General features: G+C 42.3%; 2 protein-coding genes across 2 annotated transcripts in view; both read left to right on the forward strand.

Annotated features, from left to right (window-relative positions):
• Positions 1 to 1,598: 1,598 nt before the first annotated feature.
• LOC103908591 (poly [ADP-ribose] polymerase 14) lies at positions 1,599 to 21,966 on the forward strand. The gene is made up of 16 exons (XM_009290988.2): positions 1,599 to 1,733; positions 1,824 to 1,857; positions 4,101 to 4,361; positions 4,973 to 5,209; positions 6,656 to 8,931; positions 10,550 to 10,783; positions 11,043 to 11,264; positions 11,720 to 11,783; positions 12,760 to 12,909; positions 13,597 to 13,659; positions 15,050 to 15,217; positions 16,547 to 16,729; positions 16,841 to 17,449; positions 17,987 to 18,132; positions 19,454 to 19,628; positions 21,269 to 21,966. The coding sequence occupies exons 2-16, from the start codon at positions 1,836 to 1,838 to the stop codon at positions 21,556 to 21,558; spliced, it is 5,100 nt and encodes a 1,699-aa protein (XP_009289263.1). The 5' UTR covers positions 1,599 to 1,733; positions 1,824 to 1,835; the 3' UTR covers positions 21,559 to 21,966.
• The window catches only part of LMLN (leishmanolysin like peptidase), a 17,051-nt gene continuing 14,078 nt past the window's right edge, over positions 21,740 to 24,712 (forward strand). The window contains exon 1 of the mRNA XM_009272269.1: positions 21,740 to 21,781. Within this exon, the coding sequence (XP_009270544.1) occupies positions 21,740 to 21,781 (42 nt within the window). The remainder of the gene's footprint in view (positions 21,782 to 24,712) is intronic.

The raw sequence follows: 24,712 nt of genomic DNA on the forward strand, positions 1-24,712 counted from the left end.
CCCCCCCCGCGGCGTCGCGGGCCCCGCCGGCTGCCGCTGCCTGCCGGGAAACGGGTTAGTGTATCAGCTCCCTATAGAAGTGAGCGTGTTGTGAGTTGTAACTCACAAGTCGTAACTTTCTGCAAGTTAAAATATATGTACTGACTTAATTATTATATATAACGTAATGTATGCTATCTAGTATGTAAGAAACATCTATAGTATATAATGTTGTATGCATCCTGTAATATGGAATATGATATGTATTTGCTTATATATATGCTTAAATTTGGTGCTTAGTGCTAGCCTCTAGATTGCATTTTGAATAACACTAGCCTATAAGTTAATAAATATATCCTACTAGGTATGTATACATATATATTAATTTTGATGCACAGTAGTATTCTCTAGGTTGCGCTTGGAATAATCACAGAATCATAGAACAGTTTGGGTTGGAAGGGACCTCTAAAGGTCATCCAGTCCAACCCCCCTGCCGTGGGCAGGGACATCTTCAACTAGATCAGGTGGCTCAGAGCCCCGTCCAACCTGACCCTGAATGTTTCCAGGGATGGGGCACCCCCCACCTCTCTGGGCAACCTGGGCCAGTGCTTCACCACCCTCAGCGTCAAAAATTTCTTCCTTCTATCTAATCTAAATCTACCCCCCTTTAGTTTAAAGCCATTGCCCCTTGTCCTGTCGCAACAGGCCCTGCTAAAAAGTTTGCCGCCATCTTTTTTAGAAGCCCCCTTTAAGTACTGAGAGGCTGCAAGAAGGTCTCCCCGCAGCCTTCTCTTCTCTAGGCTGAACAGCCCCAACTCTCTCAGCCTTTTTTCATAGGAGAGGTGTTCCATCCCCCTGATCGTTTTCATGGCCCTCCTCTGGACCCGCTCCAACAGGTCCGTGTCTTTCTTATGCTGAGGGCTCCAGAGCTGGACGCAGTACTCCAGGTGTTAATATAACTTAATATATATTGTAGTTACGGATACATATTAAAAATATGACATATATAATGTGCATGTATTTATATAAACTTGCAGCAAGGTGGAAAGCATTTAGCTGCAGTTGTGTCAAATGTATACATATACATGCATGTACATGTATGTGCATAAACACATATATATACACTTCTTTTTTTTTTTTTTTCCTGCCTTATCATGCTTCCCAGTTGCTGACTCGCCCTGCTGGTAAGTTCAGGACATACAGCCCCAAGCCATTTTGACACTGGCTGGAAGAGGGTGTGCAAGGCGTGGGGCCAGCTTTTAATTGCTCTGTTGGGTCAGCCTAGCTTTCGGTTTTGGCCGAAAAAACAACAAGGGAACCCTCGTGCTGCAGCCCCAGCACAGGGCTGCCTGCTGGACACCAGCCAGGAAACGTGTGGTGGAGCTGAGCTTCACATCTCTGGTGGTTTTTTTTTTCAGAAATAATATCCTCTGCTGTTGTTCTGTTTCTTTTCAGGAGGAAAGTTTCATGTGTGCTGTGTGAGCGTTATGAGTTTAAAGCTCTCTCATTTTGCGGGACAGTATATGTGTCCTAATGTAGTGGTGGAAAAGTGCTACGTAATTTAAAGTTGTATTTCTATTCGGATTGTCACTGGAGTTTTTTGGTTTTATTTAGTGAAGCAACGAGTTCTTGAGAGACAGTCTCATGAGCTGTATTTGGGAGAAAAAGGAGTATTGAAGTTGATTGTCACAGAGCCTGAAACAGCACTAGCTGCTGAAGAGGAGGCATGTGAAGAAAAATTAGTTCCCACAAAGGTGAATAAAAATCGTAATCCTAACCAGAGCTTTGAAATTGTGGCGAGAGTGTCAAATCAGTCACTGATATTTGCTTTCATTTTATTTTAGGCTCTGGATGCCATGACCAACCTTCAGACAAAAGGTAAAATGTTATCCATCACTCTGTGTGCTGATTCTTCAAAAACCGAAAATGTTGGTGCTCTTCTCCACACACAGCTCCAGTTCTGTGGGGAGTTGTACTGAAAGTTTCCGAGTTTGGCAGCCTGACTCAGGTGATACAGGGAAGGATGTCTGGCTAGGGATGCTGTAGACTTGATCACCAAGGATGGAGTTCACCTTGCCAGACTTAGACCACACGCCTGTTTTTAGCTTCTGAAATAGCCTTTATAATCAGAGGAGCATCTCCAGAGAGGGATTCAGTTCCCTTATCCTGTATAACTGCTCTAAGATAAGATCTGCGTAGAAACACCTAGATTGAAGGTCTTAATCCCAGGCCTGGTGTCTCTGTGCTGCCTACAGTTAGGAGAGTCTGTAAAGGCAAGTGGTGCATTTCCCCAGTACCTCAGTGAGTTCAGTTAGGTCCTCCTTCAGCAATATTCTGCTAAGCTTCATGATTTAAAAAGTGATCTAGAAAACATTACTGCACACCCAAATATACCCGCATCTGTGAAGAGAAGTACTCAGCCCCAAGACAGACCAGTTAATCAGGAAGTTCTTCAGTGATTACCCCCATGCCTTTTCCTGTCTGTATGAAGTCTTGTTCGGTGCCGTTTTGTGTTCTTTTCCTCCTTTCAAAATTAGGTACTCAAAGTTGTCATCTACTATTTTTTAGTTATACTGGAGAGGACCCTGAAAATCTCCAGATGCTGCTTTTAATTGCTCTGTTGGGTCAGCCTAGCTTTCGGTTTTGGCTTTTTTGTACTTTCTTCATTGGACATAGTGGAGCAGATGATTCCTGTCAGCGATCTAGAAATTAACAACTAGCATCTGTAGAGCTATGGCTTCTGCAGTTATCTCTTTTGTTTTCTTCTTGTTAAGCTCATGCTGGTAGGCCTTCAAAAGCAGCTGTCTTCTGTAAATGTTATGGGTTTGGTATCAGTTGTTGTTGTACCTCAGGAGAGCTCGTAAACCCGGAGAGTGGGCAGAGCCAGCCTGTTTGTGCTGCCACCTGCTCCAGCCTTCCCACCCCACGTCTCTGTCTCGCTCCTTGGGGCTGCCCCCACGGCCAGCCTGTTGGGCACTGCCCCAGGATTTAGGGATTTTTGGGTGTTCTTGAGCAAGAGCAAGCAGAGACCTTACCCCCACACCCCATGTCAGGTATACATCATAACTGCTCCACGGAGCTCCTCTCCCCTCAGTCGTACCTGTCCTCTGCCACGGCCAGAGATGGTGGCCCTGGAGGTTTACACTGAGGGCGGTAAGTGCCAGGGTTTCATTCGATGCTTGTCTCCCCGCCATGATGCAGGGATGTAATGGTTTACCAAACTGAGAGGAGCTTATGCTCCTACTTGTGTTCACTGGGGCAAGGAGAGGAGAGCTGCCTTTGTGAGTGTGGCCATCTTGAGCACCCTGGGGTGCCCTTTGGCCTGTGCCAGTTCCCCGCCACCTTGCAGCGCTCTGTGACCGTCGTTTTCCATGACTTGTTGGACAGTCATGTTACTGCGTACCTGGGTGACACTTTCAGTTTACTCAGGCACGCGGAGGAGCATGTTGTTCCCATTCGGGAGGTTCTCTCCTGCCTCCACCCTCATCTGTCTGCAAAGCTGGAGACGCGCCTTCCTCCGGCAGCCGCTGGACTTCTGGGGTACTCGGTGGGCACCCCTGTTATGTTTTCTATCTGCAAAATTTTGTTGCATCCCCACCAGCCTTTGGTGCACATGGGTCCTTCAGCACTGTTGTGCCGCACTGATGGCAGGGCACGGTGGTCATCAGGAGGCTTTGCATCGAGTCACGCAGAGCTACTGGTGGCCTATGGTGCCTGCGGATGTCCCAAGCTATGTTCAGGCTTGTTATGTCTGCACCCAGGCTAAGAAACAGATGCAGAGGCTGCAGGGTCTCTCACAACCCTTACCAATGCCTGAGCAGCCGTGGCCAATTATCTCAATGGATTTTATTTATGTCTCTGACCCAGACACCTACCAGTGACCTTGGACTTGTTTACTCATGGCTATTTTTGTGCCACAAAAGAAGCTGCCTGCAGCCCTGCAGAATATCGCATCTGGGCTGTTTTGGATTCCAAAATGTCCCAGGGTACCCTGCAGTATTCGATTGGTTAGATGATCTCTCTCCTTGGGAAAGGAAAGGAGAGAAAGGGTAAGCAAAATCTGTTTATTCCAGGAGATGTGTACCAATATGTCATGCAGCTTATTTCTCTTTCTGTTGAAGGTGATGCAGAAGCCTTGCAGAAAGCGGAGAGTTTTGTTCCGAACAGTGAACTCCAGGAGGAAGCTGGCTCTGCAGAGAACACTACAGAAAAGTCCACAGAGACCTCGCCTTCGGTGGTGTTTGAAAACATACAAGGATGCAGTCCAAAATGCTTATGTATGCTGTTGGAAAACATCAGCGGCCTGGTGGTAGATGAGGACTTCACTGTGGAAGTGATACCTGAAATAAATGTGGCGGTAGCTACCTTTACAAAAAGTATTGGTAAGACAGGATGAACACCATCATTCCTTTCCATGTATATGTATGAGTAATAGCTTTCAGAGCTTGAATACTCTCCCGTTAGAGATGCAGACAGTTTTAAAAAAGTACCTGGACTGTAGTCTCTGAAGAAAGACGTAAATCTTATGTACAGCTCTGTGAGAGTGCCTGTGATCCAAATGTTACACTGAAAAAAGTAAATTGTGGCATCTTCATTAATTGAAATTGATGAGAATGTTTCATTGTCTCTATCTTATTTTGGGTTAGATGGAGAAGAATTGGAAGCGGACTGAGTGTGGAGATGAGTTCTGCAAATTATTGAAGTATGTAAAGTCTCCATTTAAGAAGACAGTGAAACAGTGAGAAGTACTTAATTTATACAAGAGATGAATAAGAGGGGAACAGAGACGTAGTGGTAGTGAACAGCAGAGAGTAACATGGCTGTGTGCATTTCCCCTTTTTTATTACAACACAGAGTTATTTGGCACCAAAGACAGTTTTGCTCCAAATACAGGGAGAAGTAGACTCAGCTCATTTCTCTGCCAGAAGTGATAGCCAGGGCTGATAATGGCCCAGGAAAACACGGTCAGTTCATACTGCTCTTCTGTTTACAGATGGTGAAGAATTTGTCAAAAAATGTTCACAAAACAAGAGAGTTAAAGAATTTAAAGTGACTGCCAGGCTTCTTGAATTGACCCAGAGCATCAAGGCTGAAAACATACCGGCCAGCATTTCCACAGACTACATCACCGTTTACTTTGAGAGTGCACGGAACGGAGGGGGTCCCGTGTCAGACGTCCAGCTCTTCCCTGAGGAGAACTCGGCCATCATTACTTTCTGTGATCGCAAAGGTAACACTGTCCTTCGCCTGACCAAAGTGCTCCAAGGTGGAGGACCTGAAAGAAAATTACTGCAATCTGGGCATTAGGAGAAGCCTGGCTTGCTGTCGCTAAAGCCAGCGTACACTGTCCTGTTCCTGGGAAGTGCTCTGGATTTAGAAATACTGCTGCACGTCTAGGGTTTCAGAATCTCCCTGGTTTTTTATGTTACCAAAGGTTCATTTGAATACCTGCTTTGTGCATGGGATGTTCCCACTGATGTTTTTTCCCCCATTTACGGAGGTTTTTATCTGCAATACAACATTAATTGTACTTACAGGTAGAGGAAGCAGGATCTGCCAATGACTTCAGCCTTCACAGTTAGCTTTCAGAAACTAATTAAGGTCAAATATCTTCATTATCAGGGAAGAATAGAGCTAAAGAACAATCTTGTTACTATTCCTTCCGTCGAATCACTGTTCAGTTTTTGTGCCAGCGCAACCTCTGGTAAATATCTCTGTGTTAGGAGACTGCTGGCTTAGTAAATTACTTTACTTTTAATTAAAGATATCTACCAGGTGATTGTCTTTCTTCTGACTCTCAGAATTTGCTTAAGAATATTTTAAACGTTAAGTGAATATGTAATTTGGATCATTGTAATGTGGTTTTAAGTCCCTGCCAACATTATAATTCCTTTCCTTTGTCCATTCCAACTGAAATGGCAGAAAAAAAAAAAAAAAGAAAAAATGAAAAAAAAAAAAAAAAAAAAAAAAAAAAAAAACTGAGCTTGCCTCCAGCAGGTATGTGAACACTGACAAATTTATCCAGAAATTATAGGTGCAGAAACAATACTCTGTAAAATGTTGCTCCAGCTGTGCAGCTCTAATAGTTTCCAGTACTGCCTTAATACCATTGTTTCTGGAAACAGACAGTGGTCTAAAAAGGAAAACAAGCCTAAAAGTAACCATGCCATATCTTCATAAATCAGTCAGGCAGAATTCAGACTCAAAAATGCCTAACTTAGGTAAGCAAGTCAATGAATAAATAGCCAGGTCTCATATTAAGTGACTAGATCATCTATATCCTTAAAAGATGCACCGGCACAGAGAGTTTTCTTTTAAGTTGAGAGTAAGGAGCATTTCATAGTAGTACCTTGAATATGGCCCTGCTCTGTAGTGGCGTTTCCTTAGGAAGGGAGAGCAAGGTGTAGCTGTACAGGTAAATACAGGCACAAGCATATTTACCAAACTAGTTGGAGCCAAGCCTCTTATCTTGTCCCCTACAGAGTGGTTTGGAAATCAGAAAGACATAAAAATAGCTCTTTCAAATGAAAGAAAAAAAAAAAGTTATTTTATTCAATGTAATAGTTCTAAGAACAGAGTCACTTGCTTGATTTGAAGTTAATGACGTGTGTGTGTATGTATGTGCGCTAACTTTTAGATCTAAACGCTGTCTTGGAAAAGCTATGTGCGCTTTTAGATCTAAACGCTGTCTTGGAAAAGCAGCATTTACTGGAACAGACACCAATTTCTGTGCATCCATATTACCACTCCCTGGGAACAGCCCTCTATGGAGAAGAAAGACCAATTATCAAGATGCCAGACCCCATTGGGGTACCACTAGATCCGTATGTCTGGCAGTTTTTACAAAGGCACGCTGAACTGATCCAAGACATAAACCAGGAAATGGCAGTTTGCTATTGTGAGCTAAAATGGCCACAGACGGACCATGCACACCCAGAAATTACGTTGTGCCCATCGTCATCTCTCTGCAAGCGGAAAAAGCCAATGATTAAGTTGATCAAGACATGGAAGCAAGATGCTTCTACTGAGTTCTCGCGTATCATGTCGTACTACATAGCTATAAAATGTAGAGTAAATTCAGTGGATTGGGAAGACGTGAAAAACAGATTGGTGAAAGATGTTGGTTTGATCATAACTGATATTTCTGAGGGGATGGTGGTGATTGCAGGCAACAGAGCAGCAGTGGACAGTGCAGAGAAAGAAGTGAGGGAATGCATGGAAAAAGCCATGAAGCAAAGTGAAAGGGAAAAACAAAGCATAGAAATTTCTGTGTCAGTGATCCCAGGGAAGTATGCCGTCCTGCACAATGCTGAGCTAGAAGAGAATATTCACGAAGAATATCCGTGCTTAAAGATCTTTTATGATGACAAAAAAAAGACTGTTCAGTTGTGTGGATTACCTGCGGAAGTATATAAAATCAAGGCTGACTTACTGGAAAAGGTATTGAACATGCCATGTACATCAGTTACCATTGATCCCCATGTTTTCTGTTACCTACAGCGTGTAGATAATAAAACAATGTCAGAGACATTATTCACTAGGAAAAAAATTAATGCTTTTTATGAGCTTGACAATGACACTGTGTTGCTATTTGGAGATGCTCCCAAAGATCTTTTGGAAGCAGAAAAGCAAATACAGACAGGCTTAGAATACAAGCGCATCAACGTGGAGGATGGTCAGGTCATTAAAAAGGAGCAGTGGAGGAGTCTTCTTGCCTTCTTGCATAAGAAGTACAATACTTCCCAGGAAACTGTAGTCATTGATGAACCTGTTGGAAAAGAAAATGAAGTGATTATTGCTGGCTTTTCTAAGGCCGTAACGGAAGTTTATCAGAAACTTAATGATTTTATAGATAGAAACACACACGTGGAAAAAGTAATCCCGGCTAAGTCGGTGGTGGTAGTGCACTTTGTAGAGAAGGAAAAATCCAGTGTTTATCTTGAATTGGGGAAGAAAGGTGTGACAGTACGTTTTGACACCAAGACACCGTGTATTTCCCTGAGCGGACCAAGAGCAGAAGTGGCAAAAGCAGTCACCACGTTTGAAAAAATTCTCTCATCCCTTTACTCGAAAAATGTGCCAATTGATAAACCAGGAGCCAAAGAGCTCTTCACTGAGAGGAAAGAGTCATGTGTTTTTGAGGCAAAGCAGAAATTCGGCTGTTTGATTAGGCTGGAAGAAGAACAACAACCACAGAAGGGTGAAAAAGTTGGTGATAAAGAGAAAAGAAAGCTCTGCTACAACATAATGCTGCCAAATGGAGTTTTAGTAGCAGTGTATAAAGGTAACTTGTGTAATTACCCTGTTGATGTTGTGGTAAATGCATCTAATGAAGACTTAAAACACATCGGTGGCCTTGCTGAGGCACTGTTAAAAGCGGCTGGTCCAGAGCTGCAACAGGAGTGCGATGAGCTCGTGAGGAAGAACGGGAGCTTGCAGCCTGGGTGTGCAGTTATCACGGGCGCTGGGAAACTCCCCTGCAAGAATGTCATTCATGCTGTTGGGCCCAGGTGGAGGAAGGACGAAGCAGAAAACTGTGTGTACTTGTTAAGAAAGACAGTGAAGGAGAGTCTACGACTAGCTGAAACGCTTAATCATCGTTCCATAGGCCTACCTGCTATAAGTGCAGGGATTTTTGGCTTCCCACTGGAACTGTGTACGTATTCAATTGTATCCTCCATCAAGGAGACCTTGGAAGAATCCATGGGGGACAGCAGCCTGAAGGAGGTTCATTTTGTGGAAGATGGGGAAGAAACAGCTCAGGTTCTGAGTAAGATAGTAAATAAAGTGTTTACAGCTAAATCATCCTCCCCAATACTGCTGATGCTGCGCTCGGAAAACCGTAAGCTGAGAGAAAGCCAGAAGGAGAAGAGAAAAGAGGATCTGCAGACAGTTATGACAAATGAAGGACTTTGCATCCGAGTAGAGGAGAAGAACATTCAGGAAGCCATGGTAGGTCTTGAATTTTCTGCTTCCTCTCTAACTTGATGTGAAGATCTTCTTTAAATTTAAATAGAAAAGGAAGGACAGTAGGTTATGTTGTTTTACAAGGCGATTGCTACGTAAGGAAACAACTGCTATGTGCTAGCTAAACAAGGACGCAGGCTTGCGAAACTGATGGATTTCGGGTTGGGATCTGTCACTCTGCAGCCGTTTCTAGCAGGCAGCTGTGCATTTTGGGATGTTTCGTTCCCAGCTAGGCTTTATTTGTTCTCCAGATCTAAGGTCAACATGTACAACGGTTTGCTTTTTTTCTAAAAGGGAAATATTAAAATACTTTCTAAAAGTATTTACATGATCTGTAGCTATCTAGGTTGGATATTATGGGAAATCATCATCTGTCTGGGCTGCTGTGGTAAGTAATGCTAACAGGAAGGATGTAGCTTATTTTTTTTTTAGTTCCCTTCTCTTTGGATGGATTAAAGAGAGAAAGTCTATGAAGAAGTTACTGGGCTCTAGAAAAGTGACCCCATAGAAGAGTGCGTGCTTAGATTGTTTTGTCAAAGGCTAGACCTGATTCTACTTATTTTTCCCCCCCCCCGCTTTCTTTTTTCATTCTTTTTGCTAACGAAGAGTTTAACTACTACTCATCTAGACCATCAAGACTCAGTTTACACCTCTGACGTAGTTTCTTTCCCTGTATGGTTGTTTGGGGTTTTTTTTTCAGCGATGCAAAGTGCATTTTGATAAATCTTTCTTTTTCAACAGCACCTGATTTTTATACTTTGGGAGTTTAAAATCTCCCTAAATTATTATTATTGTCCTGTTGTTTCAATATTAGTTGCTTCAGTTGTCATTTTGGTGCCTGTAAAAGCCTATTCCATTAAAAGAGCAATACTAGGTGTAAAAATAACCCTCGATATGGCACACATTTAAAATATGTTGTAATTAAAACGTCTCCAGTGGAAAAAAGCAAAGCAAACACCAGACTTCAGGGCTCTGCCTGTTTTACTTCGTGAGAGCCAAACAACCTCCCTTCACCTCGTTTTGGTGCGTGAGGTGCTGCTTTTCTGATAAGGTGTAGACAATGCCACTTCAGCGGAAAGGAGGAAAGGGACATTAAACTTTCTACATTACGTGTACCTTATACAATACCTATATCTTGCATCCTGTGATGATGCTAGAGAAGAAGGAGCAATGCTGCAGCAGTTCTTCACAAGGAAACGTGGGAAACGCTGGGCCTGGGGGGAGGGGATGAGGCAGACTGCAGAGGTTGGGTTTATTTTACCTGCCCAGACATTGGCATCTGCTTGGGACGAGGTGAGTCTCAGCCTTATCTCCACTGAAGGCTTGACAGCTCTGCCTGGATGGATGAATGGATGGATGGATGACCTGCTCACACGTAGATACCTGTGGTGTTGATACTCACAGTGGGTCTGATGCTGCCTACTGTAGGTTTTCTACAAGTCCGTGAATACTCAGTATGCAGAAGCTGTGCTGAAAACCAGGTTATTTCTCCATTGGCATCTTGTTTTTCACGCTGTGCGTTGCTTTGGTGATGCTATTGGTCTCAATGCATATTTTTAATTGAAGTCTGGCTCTAGATATTTTCATTGTAATTTTGTTGCAGACGGATGTTATTGTCAACAGTGTAGGCACAGATCTGAAGTTTGGCGTGGGGCCTCTTTGCAAAGCCTTGCTGGAAAAGGCTGGACTACCACTCCAAGTAGAGTTTGACAAAGAAAAACAAAGACAGGCTGCTGGTCAAGGGAGTGTGCTCTGCACCAGTGGATGCGCTCTGGCCTGCAAGTCCGTGCTTCATGCCGTACTTCCCGTGTGGGATGGAAAAGGGCAGACCCTGAAGGTACATTTTAATTATTTAAAAAAAAAAATTTTGAAAACAGATTTATTTGGGATCCTATCCTGAAGTTTCAGGATTTGAAATAGTTAGTTTAGATGACTTGACTCCATTTACTTCTGTTGGAGTGACCTTAAAGATGCCTTGATGCCCTGAGAGCTTTTTCTCATACCCGTGTAGTCTCTATGGAACTAATAATAAATGTCTTTTTAAAAAAAAAAACCACAACAAAACACCAAAAAAGGATCTTTGCTGTGTTTTACAGACCCTAGAAGATATAATCAATTCCTGCTTGAAGAAAACTGAAGAACTTGGACTGAAATTGATCACTTTCCCAGCTATTGGAACTGGAGGATTTGGATTTCCTAAACCTGTTGTTTCTAAGTTAATGTTTGATGTGGTATTCAAGTTCAGTAGTAGTCACACTCGGAAGACTCTCCAGGAAGTTAATTTTCTCTTGAATCCAAAAGATACGGGTAACATTCAGGTAGTTCTTCTCAAGACAAAGCCGTCTATGTTACATACTGTTCTAGTTACGCCTTAACAACATATTTAGTTATATTGCTTTCTTAAGGGAATAATTTAGCACTTTCTTACTGCTGTGGGCCGGTGACAGTGAGATGTCTCTGCAGTGTCTCATTCAGTGCCTCTGAAATACAAACTCTCAGCAAGCACAAGCTGCAGACAAAATTGGCCTTGCTGCTGGCACTGTACACACCTGTAGATGCTCACTCATCTTTTGACAGAGGAGTTCTGGTAATGCAGAGACAGTATCTATTATCACACTGTCCACACTGAGGCTTCCACTGTTATTAATGATACCTAAACAAGACTGTAAAACGCGTCAGATGGCTCAGCAAGAGCTACGTGACTGTAAATTATAGCATTTCAGAGTTTATACGCTGAATATTTCTAGCTTTGGTACCTTTTTTCTCTTCTTAGGCTTTTGCCACTGAACTAGGACATAGGGTAGCTGAAAGTTGCAATGCTGCAGCGCCACAGTCAAGTAAGTTGTGTAGGGGCAGGAGGTGGGACACAGGGGAGAATGTAAATACTGTAAAGTGGTTTTATACATATCAGGAAACAGACGAAATGTCAAGACACAGAGCATTTTTTTTGCTCCTAATGGACTGGCATTCTTAAACTCCATTTGTAAAAATCTTAAAGAGGAATTTCTTTTGTTGAGGGCATGCTCATCTCTTAGCGAGGCCAGTCTTATCACATGTAAGAGGATATCCTGGTAGGAGAACTGTTAGTTCATAAATAACAAGTATTTCTGTTAAGCCATAAATAACAAGTATTTATTATACAAGCCATAAATAACATGTATTTCTGTACCTTTAATCTCCTATATAGAGATATACAGAATGGATAATTTCCTTTCCATTTATTAATTGATGGTAGTGTGATGCAGTAGCAAAAACATATGAGTGAACTGTGTCAATGGCAGAGGCTTATTCATAAGAATATATAGCTCTTTCTTCTCAGTTGCTGTAAGTATCAGTGAGATGAAGTTAAGAGTGTGCAGATAAAACATGAATTAGATAAGTTTAGACTAGAAGTAAGGGACAGTTTTATATCTGTGAGGGTAAAGATGAAATAACTTAGAAAAGTAGTGTGATGGACTCTCTATTACTGGCAATGCTCAAGCTGGATATTCCCATTTCTTGTAAGAGTTAATTCAGGAAGCTCTGTTACAGCGCTGGTCAGATCAGATAACCCCAAGAGTCCTTTCTGAATTTATACTCTGTGACTTTACAGGAACAGAAATGGTTTCACTTTCACAGTATTTAAACAGGAAGAATATTGCACCTTCCAGCTTTCAGAAATGGAGTAAAGAGAAAGGCAGAGACTCTCTACGTCCATCAGACTGATCTAGAGCATATTCCTCAAAAGGATAAGTTGAAGTTTCCATCAATGGAAGAGAATTATACCCCAAACTAGAGGAGAAGTGTTTTAAGGTGTCTTTCTTTCCCTTGCAGGTTTCATTAGACCTGTTTCAACTGAAGTATTGGGAGTCCGTGAAATGCAGATTGGTTCCATTACACTCCAATTAATTAGTGGAGATATTACCAAGGAGGATACAGAGGTTATTGTAAACATATCAAATCCAACATTTGATGCCACATCAGGTATTGTATTGAATAGGTAGCTCTTTAGTGATACATTTGTGCTAGTTTTTAGAAGGGAGGAGGGGAAAGAATTGTCCATATGTGAAACTTTTATGAAGTATTTTTCAGATGAGATTAGTCAGGAAATAGATCTTAAACAGGTTTTTTACATGTCCTGAATATTCTATTTAGTTCCCAAACTACTCAAACAGAAGGCATCTGACCAGATTTTTCTTGTTTAAAAACAAAAATGCTTAAATAAAGGGAATTTTTAGATCAAATATAATTCTGCAAAACTGCTCTTGTCCTAATATGTTCCACTGTAAGCCAAAGCTCTGGTTAAGTAAATTGACCTGTAAGAAGCAGAGGATTCTTTGGTGACGTTGTGAATTGCAAGCATGAAGGACGTCAAATGATATAATTCAAAGCAATCAGAGTTCGGTGAGGGCCATACTATTGACTGGTGAGACGATGCAATAGGAGTTATTCTTAATGATTTCTAATCAATAACGAAGGCAGTGTTCTCTTTGCAGCCAGTACAGTGTGTCATGGAGGGCACTTAGGGGAACTGGCAAGGTTTTGCACTTTGTGGGATCTTGCCCTGTGAGAATTTGGGGTATTTGTAGACTACAGAAGTTGGGTAGAGTTTTGAGTAGAAATAGCTAAATTGACTTAATTAATGCATATGCTTTTCTTGTATAATTTAAGGGGTCTTCAAAGCAATTATGGATGCTGCTGGTTCCGAGGTAGAAGGAGAATGTGCTCAATATGGTATGTGAAAGCATATTATTTTGTTTGATTAAATTATTTTTTTTTCTCTCTGAAAACTTAAAGTTGTTTTATAATTCTCTACTCTGATGGTAAAATTATTTTGTCTGAAAAAGTAGCTTTCACTTTTAGGAATTCTGAAAAGTCCTGTTGTTGTTGTGACACCTGCTTTGAGAATTTTTCTTTTCACAACTGTACAGAAGATGGATACAGTTTTCTGATGCTAATAAAGGCTTGGAAATTAATCTAATTAAGTTCCCTGAAATTACTCGTGCATGTTCCTGACTTAAGAACGGAAACGGTCCCATTGACTTGAGCATAATTTTTAAGCTCACCGATTGTCAGCTACAGGAGGGCTGAAGTTTTGAAACTGAACAAAGTGGTGGAAGACTGTCTTGTGGTGTAAGCCCATGCAGGACTGGCTTTTAAAATCTAATAGCAAATCTGGGCTTATATTCACAAATGTGTAATTATTTTTTATTGAAATAACTAACTCTGCTTATCACCCTGATCATGAGTTCGTCTGTAGTCTGCATTCTGCCAGACCAGTACAGCAGTAAAATCCCAGCTCACTGTGCTTGACCCCTACGAGCACAGGAGGGAACACGTTCTGCTTGCATAGACAAAATATTCCTGCTCTGAGTCCAGAAGCTAACTTTCAAGATGGTGTTTCCTGGATATTTTTCCCAGCCTTTGGCTCTGCAGGCTCTCCCCGTTTATCAGCCTGATTTCAGCGCACGCAGAGCATCTTGCAATCAGTCGTTACCTTTGTGACCAGTGAAGTGGTATGTAACTCTGTGTTCATCAGTCCATTCATCCTCACAATATGACTCCATTTTGAGGTGTTTGTAGTCAAACGTGAGTGCTCTGAAAAAACACAAACATCTTTTTAAAGATTCCATACCACAGTTCTTAGATCAGTTGGTCATTGTCTTAAGGATATTATTTTAACCATTCAGCTCTTCTGCAGAATAAGAGTTTCAGCTTTCAAGGAGTAAGGGGCATAAGAAGGGATTTCTCATATAAATGAATTGTGCACATTCTGTTGGCATGCTTTTAAAAAAGTGAGCTGTATTTAAATTCAACATAAATTCTTAAGTTGTACTTAATAGGAAACTACTTTGTAGTAGAGATCTCGGGGAAATTAGTAATTCAAGTAATTGTGTTTTTTCTTTCTCAAAGAAATTCTGCAATCAAAATATTTACAGAGAAAACCGGAATCAACTAAAACCAGGATAATATAGCTCACAGTGGATTTCTTTCCACTTTTTCCAATTCTCTTCTACTGTGTATTACTCCAGTGTACACTAGCATCAATACAACCAGCTGTCTTATCAGAAGAGATAGCCACTTCGAAAATGTTATGCCTCCTTCTTTATCTTCTCTCTTCCAGCTGGGCAGTCTCAAAGCGGCTTTATTACTACACAAGGTGGAAAACTGTTGTGCAGTAAAATCATCCACTTGATTCACGATAACAATGTGAAGAGTCAGGTCTCCAAAGTCCTTCACGAGTGTGAGCTAAGGATGTACAAATCTGTCGCCTTCCCAGCAATTGGAACAGGTTTGCTTTTTCTTGGGAAAGCGATGAGGGCTGTGATGGGGGTAGTTCAGAAACTGGGACAAAGTTAATGCCTCTGATATGGATAACGGTAGACTTTCACAAATCACAGAGTTTCTTGTACAAGTTCATTGTGGTCAGTTCAAACACCAGCTGCATACTTCAAAAATGCTGCTTTTTTTTAAAGTATAAATATTACAGTCGATATTGATTGAGCAAGAACGCCTAAAGAAAAGGTATTGTTCCATAAAAGACATTCTGCCCCAAAACAGACTGTGTATCTCAGCTGGCCACCCTGCACCTTTCCTCAAACTTCCCATAGGCCTTGCTTTGGGATTTCAGCCCCACGGAAGGGCTGGGGTTTGTAGGCAAAGAAAGCTGGAGTTGTCCCGAGACCAAAACCTTGCCTGGCTGACTATGGAAATTGTGGGCTGGGTACAGAATACCTGCAGTTTACACCTTTTATAGGTCTTGTTTCAGCCTACCTGCTGCAGCAGAGGGCTAGAGGCAGGCTAGCTTATTTGGCTTAAGCTTCTGGTTAGTTTGGGGAGCGGGGCTTGAAGAAAGCAGGGTATCCTTCTCAAACCAAGGCTCCCCTTGACTGGAAAAAGAAATCACGAGCTGGTCCTTGCTCAGCGTGCCAGGTTAGGGTAGGAGCTGGTGCGTGGGTCAGTGTTTGGACTCCACAGTAATAGTTATGGCAGGTCCCCTGGACTGACCACATCATCTGCATGCTGTGGACTCCACAGTAATAGTTATGGCAGGTCCCCTGGACTGCCAACATCATCTGCATGCTGGTATCATGACGGCTGTCCAAGGGATGCTGTGGCCGAAATTGGCAGTGGTCCCACCAACGTTTCAGGATAAGCTTTAGGTTGCATTTCAGGCTTGTTGTAGGGGAATGAGAGCAGTTGTTTTGAGCTTCATGTTCCTGTTTGTATGTTGAAATATACTGTAGGCTTGTGCCAAAATCCTCCGCTGATTTTGATTTGGTTTGACTTTGGTACCTGGTTTAAAGATGGGGATAGAGTTAGTGACGTGTGGGTTTAAAAATATCAGGGGGAGGCTAAGGCTGAAGTGCTTGTCGGAGCCTCAAAGTAAACGGGGGGAGAATCCCAGAAGGGCTTCCTGGGTCTGTGTAGGATGTCAACTCCTGGAGCTCACAGACTTAGGTGTAAAGCTGAGGTTAAGCCTGGGGCTTTGGCCAGAAAGCATAATAGGGCAGGAGAGAGGGACACCAGTCTGTATGAGCTGGGGACACGGTCTCTGTTTTCTGGATGCTGCCTTGATTTAAGTACTGTTCACTGATATGTGCCTCTTATTTTTGTTTAGGTCAGGCAGGACAGAGTCCAGCAAAGGTAGCTGATAACATGCTGGATGCTATAGTGGAATTTGCAAGCAAAAGATCAGTACAGCATTTGAAAAAAATTAAAATCGTCATCTTCCAGACAAATATGCTCAGAGACTTTTACGAAAGCATGAAGAAAAGAGAAGATTCGGATTCATCCATAACAGGTTCGTGGGTGTCTGTTTAAATGTAAGTAGGTGGGTTTTCTGTGTGCCATGGGCACGTAAAACTAAAGATCTCTTATTTAAAACTAATAATTAACATCTACTTCTTCACAGCATTTTTGGGGGGCAAAAAACAACCCACTGAGAAGAAAAAGCCCATGGTTTTGGAGAAGAAAGTTGATTTAGCCACATTTCAGATTTGTGGAGAAAACCAAAAAAATGTGGATGCAACTGAGTCCTGGATAAAAAATTTAATTTTAAAGGAACAGTTTGAAGACAGTATTTCAGATGAGCTAATTGAAAATTTTGATAAGAGGCAAATTGACACTTTGGCAGATCTCCAGAGAAGAAACCGTGTTACCATTAAGCTTGAAAATGAACGTTCCCCCCCTTGCATTAAAATTTCTGGTATTAGCAGGGATGTGTGTTCAGTGTATGTGGAAGTTCAAAAAATGATCCAAAAAATTAAGGATACTGAAGAAGAACGATCCAAGGCAGAACTTGTTTATAACCTGGTAGAATGGAGGTATCCAGGAAGCAATGATAGCTTTGTTGCTTTTGATAAACTGACAAATATGCAGCTGGAGGATGCCAAAAGAGCTAAAAAAACACATCTTACTGTCAAAATTAACAAGAAGAACTACAAAGTGGATCTGAATACTCTACAGGCTAATGATGACCAAGGAAAAACTATAAACATTCAACGTGTGCCAAAGAATGAAGGTAAATTACAGCTTTGTTAATAAAAAAAACCTTTAATAGTGGTTATTGAATGATAATTCTGATAAATGCAAACTCAGGTATTCCAAAGAAGTAAGCTATTCCATAGCTTTTTTTCCTTTTTCTCCCCACCGCCCCCCAGGCATGCCATAGCCAGCAGTTTTAGTTTCATAATTAGTTGCAGGTATGACTGAAATCAGAACATCTATTTTAAATACAAATATTATCTGTACGTATGTGACTAGTGAGCATAGATTTCATACTTAAGTCTGACAAAGGAAGTGGTGCATGAAGAATGCGTAAAATCCTTCAAGCTTTTCAAACTTGTTTTTGTTAGATATTGGTATGAGGATAATTAGACTAGAGAAAATGTAAAGTCTTAACAGTGCATTACAGAGCCAGTGATGTATTGAAGAGAGAGAGTATTCTTGGAATAAAGTATTGCATAAGGTACTGTCCTCTCAGCCCTCTATATGCAGTTGGTTTGTAAGATATGCCTACAAAACTGGGCTAGGTATCTGTGCAATCTCTGTTTTGCAGATAAGCAGTCAGTAGAGCTCCCTACGCAGTGGGAAGACATGCAAGATGAACGGGTCAAACTGGTGAATCTCAAGCCATCATGTCAGGAATATCTGGAAGTTCAGAACAAATTTAAGAAAACCTGTCCTAGCTTTGTCATAGAGAAGGTGAAATCCTATGGGGGGGGGGGGCGAAGTGAATTTTTGGGCTAAAAACATTAATATACTTTCTAAATACTTGTTTGTAGGGTGTCTGCAACCTAATACACCTTTCATATGTCAGTCTCCCCAGCACTGTACAGGGTGGATATAAATCAAATCAAATTTCCTAAGAGTTGCCCTGCCATTTCTGCCTTCTAATAATGCAAAGCCAGTGACCATCAGTCTTCAGGCTGACTCTGTGTTCAACTAATGTGGTACTCACTGTTAATGTGGTATTTCCAATTAGGAAATTCTATATTGAAATGGAAGCATGAGCAAACGCATTCAGAATACAAAGGAAAATATAAAGTCCTTGCAGACTGGCCATAAGCTTTTTACTATTTACTACTTCTTCCCTGTCAGTCCTAGAGCCTTTCAGGGTAGAACGTTGGTTTTAACCAAAGTGTCAAGATTTGATTCTGCTTATTGAAAAGACTGCAACACAGTGCACAGAGATTTAATTGCCAGGGAGAAGATGGAGTTATTCAGAATCAGGAGGAGCGATAAATAGGAGAAAATACAATGAAATTAAGAGTGAGAATATGTTTGAAAAATTTTCTTCCATCATGAGATTCAATGAGCATGGTCACTAAGACACAAATAGAACAAAATACTGGTGTACAATGGAAGAAATCAGGTAAAGACATGAAGTCTTTTTCCATTGAAAATGGAAAGCTGTTACAGCAATGCCTTTAAGATTATACTTTGACGCAGATACACTGTTTCCCCCTGAGCTATATTCACATTGTTGGCATAGGGAGCCAGCAACATCTATCCTCCCACCAATTTATTTTTATATAGGAGTTTCTTATGGGTTGCTAAGCTACACAGTAAAGGAAGTAATTTTGACCTCCAAGCTGCGATCTAGAAGAGAAACAAATTCAATGTAATGCTATTGCTACAGTCTACCCTTTAGTGAGAAAATCATCAGGAAAGACGATTAGGATGTACAGAAAGGCATCTTACATCATTGCCTCTAGCAGTGGTACAACAGCCTGTTTCTAAAAATGACAATGCACAGCTACCATGATTGCCTGCGTGCCTGGTATACTAGGCAAGACAAACGTAAGCCAAAAATTACCAAGCTTGAAAACCTCTTGTAAGCTACTTTAGTTTCTGATTTTTCAGGAGGCTCACTTATTCAGTTCCCCAACCCAAACCACCCACTAACAGGGCATAGTGAAAATTACTGTCATTCTTTCAGTTTCGTTTGGTTTTAATGCTTTCCTGCCATGATAAGTATTGGTCCCTACCAGTATAAATATAGTTCTATTTTGTAACTTTGCAGATTGAAAGAATACAAAATCCCTTCCTCTGGCAGACATACCAAATCAAAAAAATCTCTCTCTGTACAAAGAACAACAATGAAAATAATGAGAAGTTGCTATTTCATGGGACAGCTGCATCCTCATTGAGCACGATCAACCACAATGGATTTGATCGTGGGTTTGCTGGAAAGAATGGTGAGTCATTATCCAAAGCAGTTAATTTCCTAAACTTGTATGAGGTGCTAGGGAATGTCAATGTTATAGTGCTGTCAGTGCAACGTGAAGACTGAATAAAGTTGGAGAACAAAATAATAAACAACTCTGGAGCATAATCTATATGAACAGAGGAATTAACCTGTTCAGTTAATCCCTTGTTGATGAATGCCACCATCTAGAGGGTATCAGAAAAAGCTCGTCTACTCTGAAATCAAGCCTGGGCAGCTTTTGAGAAATGTTTTGTATGATCTGCCTACAGAAAGGAACAAGGACTGCTGTTCAACATCCTCAGCTGAGATACCAGCCGCTAGCTGCTGGTATCTCCTCTCTTCTTAGAGAAAGGCGGGTAGCAAAGTAGAGGCGCAGATACTTCTCCTGTTGCCTCCAAAGATAAGGACAGCACAAGCAATCAGAAGATCCCACTCCCCTACCATTTTTATGCAAATGAAATCAGTTGAAATTAATAAATTAATTCTTCCCCTTTAATAGTTGTTAGGGATAACTATTAAATATTTAGCAGAAAGACTTTCTGCATTAGTTCAAAGATTGTTTTGTCCAGTTCCTCTAGTACAGTCATGTTATGTTTATTATTTGGTAGCATTCAAAGATGAAGGACAGGATCCAAAGAAGTGGAACTTGGGCTGAATTGAGGTGCCAGTTGCTCTTAGAGGTCCTGCAACCTTACTTCAAAAGTCCTTACTTTCTCTTCTTAACGTTTTCTTCCTTGAGACATAATTGTACATGCCTAGGTCTGACTTGATCTTGAGACAGCTGGACAGCTTAACTTAGATCTAGTTGACGTTTCAGTGTGGTCTGGATCCAAAGGTAGACATTTCTCTGACTGGATTCTCTAGAGGTGCTTACGCTGATATTTTCTTGAGAAAATGAAGCCCAACATACACAAAAGATATCAGGCTGTGCACAGCTAGAAATGGCAGCCACCATTTCTTTTTAAAACATGACCAGAGGAGGTGTAGTTTCGCTTTCCTGCTCTTTGGTAGTGCCAGGAGGTTGAATTTACTCGGGAAGCAAGAGCCCTAGATCCCCATGTCCTCTCTCTGCCTGTGAGTATTGACATCCACCTCTCCATCTCAGCCACGATTTATGATAGGAAAGGCATGCTTCCCTTCTGTCAGGCTGGGTAGCCATGCAAAAATATCCAAAGATCAGAGCAGCCAGATAGGAAGGATCTGTCCAGCCTGAACAGCTTTCTACCAATGTCAGAAAAAAGAAATCTGTCTCAGACAAAGAAACGTGATTCCTCTAACTTCTTGTTGTGAAGTGTAACTAGAAAACTGTAATTACAACCATACAGTCATTTTAAGTTGAAAAGGCTCTGAAGATTTGCAGTTTGATGGATTGCAGGCTAAACAACAAGGCTAAACAGAGAGAGGAACCCTTTTCCCCATAGGAAAGAGCAGTCAAAACCTGGGTGTTGATACTCACCTGACATCTAAGTGGATTCATACTTGATTCTGATACAAAGGATTATTACTAGAATTTGCTGTTTAAACTCTAATCAAATTTATAACTTCCACAGAATTAAAAACAAGATCTTTAGAGATTCTTATGGGAATAAGAACACTAACTATATTTGAAAACGTTGTCTTTCCAAACAGCTGCAGTCATTGGAAATGGAACCTACTTTGCTATTGATGCAAGTTATTCTGCTCAGAATACTTATTCCAGAGCAGATACGAACGGCAGAAGATACATGTACTTGGCTCGGGTCCTCACTGGGCAGTACTGTGCTGGGAGTGGAGGACTAATCACTCCACCACCAAAAGACCCAGCAGATCCTACTGACCTGTACGACAGTGTGGTTGATAATGTGAATAATCCAACAATGTTTGTCATATTTAATGACATTCAGGCATATCCTGAATACCTTATTACTTTCAGAAAATAGAATATTCTTAACAGTCTGGAAAATTTTAGTGCCTTTTACATGTGAGAATTAACAGGGCAATTCTTGATTCTTGTTTATGTCTAGGTTTCTTAAACTAAGTGGTTGTTTATCTATCCATGTGTTTAAATATGTCTTCAAATTATCAACACAATGAGGCCAGGATAAGCAAATATTTTAGAACATGCTCTTTCAATACCCACATTTCAAATTCAGTTATGCGGAGGTATAGGCAAGAACTGTGAAAACAGCTCTGACCTCTTCCTATGCAAAGCAGAGGGGACTGGTAGGGGAGGGAGCTGCTCTGCCTTACCTGTGGCCTGAAGTAAGGGGTGTAGGGTAGGCCAGTGCATCTATGCATGTTCCTATTTCCAGTATTCACCATTGTCCTGGTTTCAGCTGGGATAGAGTTAATTTCCTTCCGAGTAGCTGGTATAGTGCCGTGTTTCGGATTTAGGATGAGAATAATGTTGATAACACACTGATATTTTAGTTGTTGCTGAGCAGTGCTTGCACTAAGTCAAGGACTTTTCAGCTTCTCGTACTGCCTTGCCAGCGAGTAGGCTGGGGGTGCACAAGAAGCTGGGAGGGGACACAACCAGGCCAGCTGACTCAAACTGGCCAAAGGGCTATTCCATACCATGTGACGTCATGCTGAACAAAAAAACTGGGGGGAGTTGGGGGGCGTGGCCACTGCTCAGGAACTGGCTGGGTATTGGTCAGCGGGTGGTGAGCAATTGCATTGTGTATTGCTTGTTTTGTGTATTCTTTTATCATTATTATTTTCCTTTCCTTTTCTGTCCTATTAAGTTGTCTTTATCTCAACCCACGAGTTTTACCTTTTTTCCAATTCTCTTCCCCCCATCCCACCAGGGGGGAGTGAGCGAACGGCTGTGTGGTGTTTAGCTGCCTGCCGGGTTAAACCACAACAACTGTAAAGCACCAAGTGGCTGGTTGCCTGTGAGGATTTATTTAAAACGCTCCGTGTTGGAGGAGTAACCTCTCTCACCAGCAGAGTTTTCAGTCACTCAGGCATCCGCTCACCCTTGTTGGTGCTAAGAGCCCTGAAGAAAAAAAAAAAATCCAATATTGAACATACACTTTGCATTCATTGTTTCACCCCCCCTTATGCTGTTGTATACATCCAATTTCCACATACAAAGTCATTGCTTCTGGAATTTTTAAGACAGTAAAGAGGGACTTTTAATTTCTTCTGCTCAGTACTGAAACATTAACCCCTCTGTAGAATTACCAATTTGCAGAGAGTCATCTACAGGGGCATACTCAGTTACCACGCTTAAACCATTTGAAAATTTTTCAAGTTCTGTAAAGCAAGTAAATGATGGCATTTGTACATCTTTGCAAGCTGTGCACTTAATTATAGTGATAATCTTACAACTGCCAATCAAAAGCCATATACATGTGATTTTAATAAAAGTAGTTTCAAACAGCTACTTTGTATTACTGAGTCGTCATTTACACAAAGGAACACAAAGCAGAAGTGTCGCTTTACATTTGAGTATCTTTATGTTATAGTGATGCTATAAATAGTGAGAAGCTGAAAAGACTTAGAAGACAAAATTGTTTTCTTGTATTACCTGTGTGACAGATTTGTGCGTATAGACTGCAGCTGAAATTGTTCTGCTGTAGTCCAAAGGAGACCTGTGCTGCAAATAGCTGCCAGGATGTCTTAAAACCCTGCCAGCGATGTTCCCATTGCCTGCAAAGGGGAAAAGTGCTTATGGTATCTGCAGGTGGCAATATAAAAAATTTCTGCTCTTCTCAGCAGATGCCCATGCAACACTTCAGGTTAACATCCTGCGTAAATTCCCATTTAAAGCAAAACAGAGTTTATCCCGTTCCTGCTTTAATAGAATTTGCTCTCTGGACGCTTTTCTCCCTCCTCTGCTTTTTTGGGTGCTTTTCTGTATTGTGGAAATGCCACAGCAGCCCAAGGGACTCGGGCAACTGGTTTAACTGATGGCACCAGCCAGCTTCTCCGCCTGCTGTCACCGAGCTGCTGGGTGACCCGGGATGTACCACCTTCTATTTGCGTGGCCCTCGTTATAATTGAATGCCTTGGAAAGCAGCAGGAGCTGCAAGATGAAGTACTAAAAAAACCCCGACAATGTTTATCCCCGGTGGTGGTGGTGGTAGAAGTTTCTGTACTAGAAACTTGGGGATACTCTGTTGTACAGTGTTTGTGGACTGAGAAGCTGGAAAAAGGACGTGTTGCATATGAAAAATGAAATCCCAGCCCTGGAGTCGAGCGCTGGGATGGGGTGGCCGCAGCAGGCCGGCTGCAGGAGGACCTTTGCTTCTGGGCAGTAGGATTTCAGACTTACGCCCTGGAGCAAACTCCTCAAGGCGCAGGACTCCCAGGGACAAGGAGCTCGGTCTCAGGGAGAGAATGAGGGGCCTTGTTAAGCCGGGGACCTGGCGTCCCAACCTGAAACTGGCTTTAATAGCAGCAAGGCAACCAGAGCCCTGTGGGGTGCACTGAATCTCATGCCGTAATGTGATGCACAGTTCCCCACTGCACTGCATGCACCACATTGTGCTGCGCTTACATGGATTGCGCTGCACTGCGTTGCGCCACACAGCACTGCCATCACCCTGCGTTGCTCTGCACAGTGCTGCACTGCCCCCCACCACGCAGCACCCCATTGCCCAGCACTGCATGTGCTGCGCAGTGCTGCGTTGCCCTGCACACACTGCATTTCTCTGCACAGTGCTGTGCTGCACTACGCGCACTGCATTCTTGGCCCGGCGCCGCACTGACCCATATACGCTGCATTGCTCCACACAATGCACTGCATCGCCCTGCACTGCGCTGCCCTGTGCTGCCTTGCCCCACACTACTGCCCTGCACCACTGCGCAGAAGGCTCAACTGCAGAGCACTGCGTTCCCCTGCAAGCACTGCGTTGCGCTGCATTGCTGCCCTGCAGAATGCTGCGCTGCACTGCCTTGCACTGCCTTGCACTGCATTCCGCTGCACGGCGCTGCATTGCTCTGCGGCGCGCGGCCGCCTCCCGCCGCGCGCGCCCCCCGTCACCTTCACCTCACCTGCCCGCCCCCCTGCCCCACCCCTCACTCCTCGGTGAGCCGCGCCCAATCAGAAGCGTCCGTCGCCTCCGCCCCACCCTCTCCCGCGCT

The sequence above is a fragment of the Aptenodytes forsteri genome, unplaced genomic scaffold (assembly GCF_000699145.1).
Source record: "Aptenodytes forsteri isolate BGI_AS27 unplaced genomic scaffold, ASM69914v1 Scaffold29, whole genome shotgun sequence".
NCBI lineage: Eukaryota > Metazoa > Chordata > Aves > Sphenisciformes > Spheniscidae > Aptenodytes > Aptenodytes forsteri.